Here is a 6,677-nt window from a genome sequence, read left to right as displayed (position 1 = left end):
TCTAAGCTCTATATTGTTTCTTTATTTACACCATAGAATAAAATATCCTACAAGGCTTTTGTTTAATTTCTGTGATTTAGAGAACACTTCTGCATAGTCTGCTGGTTGTATGGCTATCATCCCATTCTATTAATATTTTCATTATTAGAGATTAAGGGGGTTTTCCATCAGCTGTTCGGCTGCAGGAGAGAACTGCTTAGCTTGGCCCCGTCATCTGTAAATTCAGAAGTTTTGCACTATGCACCACAGACCATGCAATATGGCAGACGAGCATAAACTGTTTCCTTCACTTAAGTTTAGGTCTGTTTTAATGCTGTTGCAAAAAACATTAAAAGTGTAGTAAATAGCAAACATGTGAGTATTTCTAGAATGAGCACACTGATTTATAAATTACCGTACAATCCAGAAATGACTACACAAAATATCCCACCGCTCCAATACCCTAACTTTCCTACTACAACACAGTTTATCAGTTTTACTTTCAACGTCTAAAGATAGAACTGTTCTGCTGCGTTTTCATGGTCACTCTACACTGATGTTTGCTGGGCCCAATATAAAACCGGATTAAGTTCCATGAGTTTCTATGAGCATGATTCAACATTTGAAACGCTATTAGGGCGCTGTATTTGTTCATTCAGCCATGAAAGCAGTTTAGCCCAGTGCAGGCAGTCAGCACAAAACCTGGCAAGCAGCTAGCTCTGATTTGAGTATTGTACAATGTTTTCACTGTAAATTTCCCATAAGGTGTCTCATGACTACATCAAGAAACTCTAGAAAGTCTACTGCAAAAAATGAAATAGTACCAACATATTTTCTTAGAGCAGGATATCATGGAATAACGAGCAAGTACTGAATTTAAAGAGGTGTAAGAACCATTCCTGCTCTTACTAACTTCATCAGAAGCAAGAGCAGGCTAATAAGCAAACAAGGAAAAATATTCAAGTATGTTTCATTTCCTGCCCAGATGTCAGTGTATAAAAATAGATTTATTTTTTTTTCTCCATCTAAAGTGAACTCATGACTGTTAGCGAGAAACACTGTCAAAAAGTTATTCTAGTGTGGCAAGCAATCAGGTGCATCAGCTAAGGGAAGAATGTCGGAATAAAGGACAGCTATATCATTCTCAGCACAGATCATCTAGGAACACAGCATCTATGGTATGCCTAAAATAACTGACATTTCTATCATCTGTACCAGAAACCTGGATTCCCTCACTGACTTACAACAAATTTAATAAGCATTGCCTCAGTACCAGACTGCCTCTGGAACACTTCCCTACTGATGTAATTGTCCTAGGCGCTACAATCAAGATCAAGAATAGTAACTTTGAAACTAACATCCAGAGCACAACGATAAATCTGCGTTGCTACTTCCATAAAACCTTCTCAAACACTCTCCAAAAGCAGTAAAATACTCCCTGGCCTTCAGACACTGCTCTATTTGCTCTGGGAAAAACACTTGCGCGTTTTATCTCCTTAACCTAAAAAGGGCTTTTCTACCGTGAAAATATACTGTGAGATAGAATTTACAGGGAAATTTGTTACAAATTGCATCCTATGCAGGAAGAAGTTATCCGAGAAGTATCTTTCAAGAACCTCTTTTCAGACACTTGGAATGAAAATGGAGCAAGTGGAGCTAGATATTTGACAACAGATTTGAACGTTGCAATTTCTCATCTCCACAGTAAGTATTCCCAACACAGTAAACACTTTTCATAACAAAGCCATCCAAATACCATGTTCCTATTGTTTCATATCCTAATACAAACCTCTATGAAAGTCTACTTAGTAAGACGAAATGCCACCAATCTACTAAATGCTGTCACGAAAACACACATAACCACACACTAAAATCACCTTTTATAAACATTTACTAAAGGACAGGAACGGTGGGGTAGTATTTCTGAAAAAACAATCACTCCACCTCACACTTCTTGCTCCTGATGTGCATCCTCCTTAGCCCACGACTACTGCTGATATTTTCCCTCAAGATTATCTTGTTGATATCTAATTCAAGTTAGAGAAACACAGCTGGTGTTTAGCTTCGAAGTCTATTGCCTGTATTTCACACTCGAAAAAGTTTCACTCACTTTTCCTGTTTGTACAATAATAAAAAAAATACCTCTATCTACAAATTTTCTCTTAATTATGTCTGAAGAGCAGCACAGCTGTAACCCTGAAATAACAATTCCTCACCCCTCAAACCAGTCGGCCTCCAGGTCAGAAAGTTACTGCTGATAGTTTTATACTCCCATAAACTAAACCGAGAGGAACCAATAGCAATAGAAAAACACTTGCAGTGTCTGCTAGACTTTTTGACAATACAGTATTTTTGTTCTGTTTTTTGTAAATTATTCCATATTTTTTTAGTTTCTCACATTTTCATTTTTAGAATATATTTTCTGGTTCCTTCTGACTAAATACACTACAAGAATTTTTTCATCTCTCTAGTTAGTGGTATATTCCTTGGCACTTTAGTGTATACATACATTGAAACTACAAACATTTTTTGTTAGTTGTTCATGGCATGTTTGCTTCTCACTAATTTACACTAATTGAAAAATGAAAAAGCAAAATTTCTAATTGGTATTTAAAATTCCAGCACAAAAAGAAAGCTGATCTCCTGTGTTAGCATAGCTGCTTTACCATTAGTAGATATCAATAACTTAGCTAATAAGTTTTAAATGGTATTATATAATCCATATATTAATTGAACACAGATGTACTCAGAGCAAAAATTTCAGATTGATGTGCAAAAATACATTTCACATATTTTATTGTTCAGCAAAGCACATTACACATATAAACATGCAGTCATTCAATAATCTGAATTGTTAAACACCTGTTTGTCTTAACTTCAACGTCATTATGCTGTAACGATACTAGAAGAAGAATGTCTTTGAAATTGTCTGTAAGGGAATGAAAGTCAAATTTGTAGCTGTCATTTCTTCTTCAACAGACCTATTACTGAAGGGTAATTAATCTCTTTTCCGACTGCTTAAGCACAAAGAGGATTTTCCCATTCTACGTGTAACACATTACTAAAGAAAAAAGGAAAAATTGTGCCTTTGGTTGCATTTGCAGGAGCCTAGTGCATTCACTGGGGGTTCCACAGTATTCCTGGCATTTGCTTCTGCTATACTTATTTCCAGTGGAAAACTTCAGGGGTTCTCCTTTACTTCCTTTCCTACAAATTCCGGATTGTGAAACAGGTGGTGTGACAGAAGAAAAAGTAACTACATAACATACCACTTCTCTTTTGGGCCATGTGGGCCATTAGATTTCAGAAGAGGGACTCTTCCTTTCATACCTGTCAATGCCATTACCAGTGTGCAACTGGACTTCAACAGAGTAAATGCCCCAAGAATTTTCAGGCCCTGGTGTCCAGCAGCAGGAACATCACAAGCCAGCAATTTTAAGGCATTTACTGAGATGGATAATGTTGTTCTTATGACATGCAATGTATTGTGAAGTTGCTAACCCATAGATTTGTGTCTGAAAGTATGTGAAGTCATACTTACGAGCTCAGTTTTTGTTCTGCTTAGCAACGTGACATGAAGTTTACAAGTATTTTTTTAACTGTTACCATGTCTTAGTGAAGCAATCAAAAATAAAGTTAGCCTTAAGAGCGCTCAAGCCATAGAGTCCTGCCAGCACACATCCAAAGGGCATCTATATATGATGACAAACAGGTACACTTCTATTTTTAATAAAGGTATAATACACCCTGGATAAATTTTATTAAAACGGGTGTTCTTCAAAACTAATGGTACAGTCAACAAACTTACAGCCTTTAAGAAACAGAAGCGGTCTCTTTTTGACTCTGCTCTTCCATGAAAAAGTGGAGGTCATCGATATTCTCTCCTATTTCTACCTTTGCCCCTAGATCAAGACTCTACAGCATACCATTTTTGTGCTATTAATGGCAAAACATAGGTCTTCAGTGGAGGAATTAAGTACCAACTGAGAAAAGGTGATACCTGTAGTACAGATAGGGTGATTAATTCAGTTACAAACCTGCACTCATTTCCCTGTGCCAAGACACTTATTGTTTTGAGAACAGGAGTTTGACAAAAAGCAAACACATAGGAATTCAGATATAGAAAATGTAAAGGCTGTCCCTTCATCTCACAGTTTTCCAGTCAGCTTATAATAATCAGATTTTCATTTCTTCAAAGAATAGAAAACATTAGCTCACTATCAAGTTAATGGCAAACTGTAAGTCACACAGACAGTAGAATATAACATTCACATCTTATTATTTCATATATAAACCTTTACTTTAAAGCATTATCTAAAATAACATACATGATTACCAGACCAAATAGCCCATATAAACTATGCTGAAAATATCATCTTTATTTACAGGAACCTAATCAAAATGAACTTAATCTGTGTTTGAGATCTGCGACAGCCCTTCTCTCTCAGAGCCAGACCACAGCCCAGCTTTATGCTGCTGGGCAGAGCTCTAGGGAGGAAGATGCCCCTCACACACATGAAGAAAGCATTGGCCACATGAAGATCTGGCTCACCTGCTTCTGGAAGAGGTGGGAAGCAGCTTGCAAACCATCACTCTCTGATCAGGTGTCATGTCTTCTTACCTATCCCACCCTTCAGGCTTTACAATACATTGTGGAATTTAGCCAAAAAAAAAAAAAAGCTTAGACATTCTGTCATTCTGTTTGAGCTTCTATATATACACATTATCATCATCTAGCACTGTTGGTAATCACAACTACAAGAAATAAGCAAAGAGAAAATCAGGAATATATGACGTTATTTTACAGGCACTTTTATAACCATGTAATTTGCTTCATAGTTAATTTACTGAATTCCAATATCTGCTTTAAAGAAAAAACAACTGGCTTGTGTTGAGTGAAAATGCTACCTTTGATACCCAAGAAATCCCAACTGCTTTACCGAGCATGAATTAGATACCAAAAGAATCATTCCTTGCAAATAGAGCATCCAGTATGTACTCAGAAACAGCTCACATAGAGCCCTAGTATTAGCACTATTAGCACTTGTTTTTCATGATGTAATGAAAGTGCTCAGCTTCAAAAGAAACAGCTAATCAGATAATCACATTAGACTGTATCACATAGGCCTTGAGCAGTCAAGCTTCCAGAAAAATCATTGAATAAGACAACGGGATTAGGGCTTTTATGACTACACATTGTGTTTATCACAAAGCATGGCCAACATTCACACCGAGGTTGTAAGATTATTACACGGTTACCTGTGCTCTATAAAATAGAGATGTCATGTTGAACAGATTATAAAATGGTACTGCAGTATTAGATATTATTAGCATGTTACTTTTATTGTTAATCATCATTACCTATCACCAAAACATTAGTACTTCAGTGTAAACACTGCAAAACATATATATGATTTAACAGATTAAATATCAACAGATTCAAACACTTTGGATCTGTTATCTATCCACGACATGTAGAAATAAGGCATATGGTCAGCAGATTAGGAGAGTTTAAATAAACAGCCCGAGTGTTTTGCTTTCCTCCCACACACCTTAACTCTGTCAGTTATGCTGCTGGATTCCTCATAGCAAATCTCATGTCTTGAGGAGGTCATACCTGAGGAAGGCTGTTAGCTGGCTGAAACATCATTCTTTTAGCTTTTTCATTTTCCTGCGTACAAAGGAAACAAACAGCGAATAGCTAGAGGGCTTAGTCTTTTTAAAAATCTTGGCAGAGTTTTCTGCTAGGAAGATAACTGTGTGGCCCGAGAGACTTCATTTGTTCATGCTTATATATTTATATACAACTGACACTTTATTCCACTCAGAGGATTTTGACATAAAATTGTAGAACCGATCACATCTCTGTGATAGAAGCTTGACAGTTTTCCCACACAGCCCTGTCAAAACTTCCCATCAGTAGCTGTAAACCGAATTAGCAGGGTGGCCACTTAGCAACCAAATGCTTTTGTTTTTGCAATCTTACAGCATGGCGCCGTCTCCTTTTAGGCTGAATGCACTCCTGTCCGTATGACGGCCACTGAAAATCTTGGGGTAGCATTTTGCTATTCTGACTCTCCGCTTCTTCAGAATCAGAGTCTTCTTGTTGCATTGAAGGAAAATACCTGTCTGGATAAATCTCCTTCAGTTTGCCCTCAAAGAATACATCTAGGCATCGTCCAGCCTCAGCAACCTCTGAATCTGGCTGTAAGAGAATAAATAACCATTCAGTATTACCAAACACAGAAATCATCAAGGATCAAAACCAAATGACTACCCTACTTTAATGTCTCACCTTGGTTCTGTCTGCTACACCTCCATTAGTCTCCTGTGCACTTTCTACAGCCCATTAGTCCCTCCACATTTACAATGCAAGTAAAAAACAGATGCTACTATTAAGGAACACGTTTCTGCACCTCTAAGAAAAAGAGATGTGCAGTAAACTAGAGAGAATAGCAGTCATCATTGCTTAGGAATTTCTATGCACCTGAATTTTCCCTAGCTATTTTGCTGGCTATGACTGGCTTCTCACAGCAAACTCAGCAACATTCCAAAAAGTTGTCTGCGAAGATGACCCTCCATATGTGTCTCAAGTTCTCAGATCCATATATCGCTCCATTTCTGTCATTAAAAATATATATATATAAATTTCCAAAGAGTAAAACTGATTAATACTTCCGTTTTCCCAATCCCATATC

General features: G+C 37.1%; 1 protein-coding gene across 3 annotated transcripts in view; it reads right to left on the bottom strand.

The window, feature by feature from the left end:
- Positions 1-2,816: 2,816 nt before the first annotated feature.
- Positions 2,817-6,677, bottom strand: part of TRIM66 (tripartite motif containing 66) — a 58,225-nt gene continuing 54,364 nt past the window's right edge. For all 3 annotated transcript variants that reach the window (XM_063332622.1, XM_063332620.1, XM_063332621.1), the window contains one exon: positions 2,817-6,184. In XM_063332622.1, coding sequence (XP_063188692.1) covers positions 5,915-6,184 — 270 coding nt within the window. In that variant the 3' untranslated portion in view covers positions 2,817-5,914. The remainder of the gene's footprint in view (positions 6,185-6,677) is intronic.

The sequence above is a fragment of the Chroicocephalus ridibundus genome, chromosome 4 (assembly GCF_963924245.1).
Source record: "Chroicocephalus ridibundus chromosome 4, bChrRid1.1, whole genome shotgun sequence".
Taxonomy (NCBI): Eukaryota; Metazoa; Chordata; class Aves; order Charadriiformes; family Laridae; genus Chroicocephalus; species Chroicocephalus ridibundus.
Note: the sequence above shows the minus strand (reverse complement) of the source record. Positions and strands in the feature narration are given on the sequence as shown.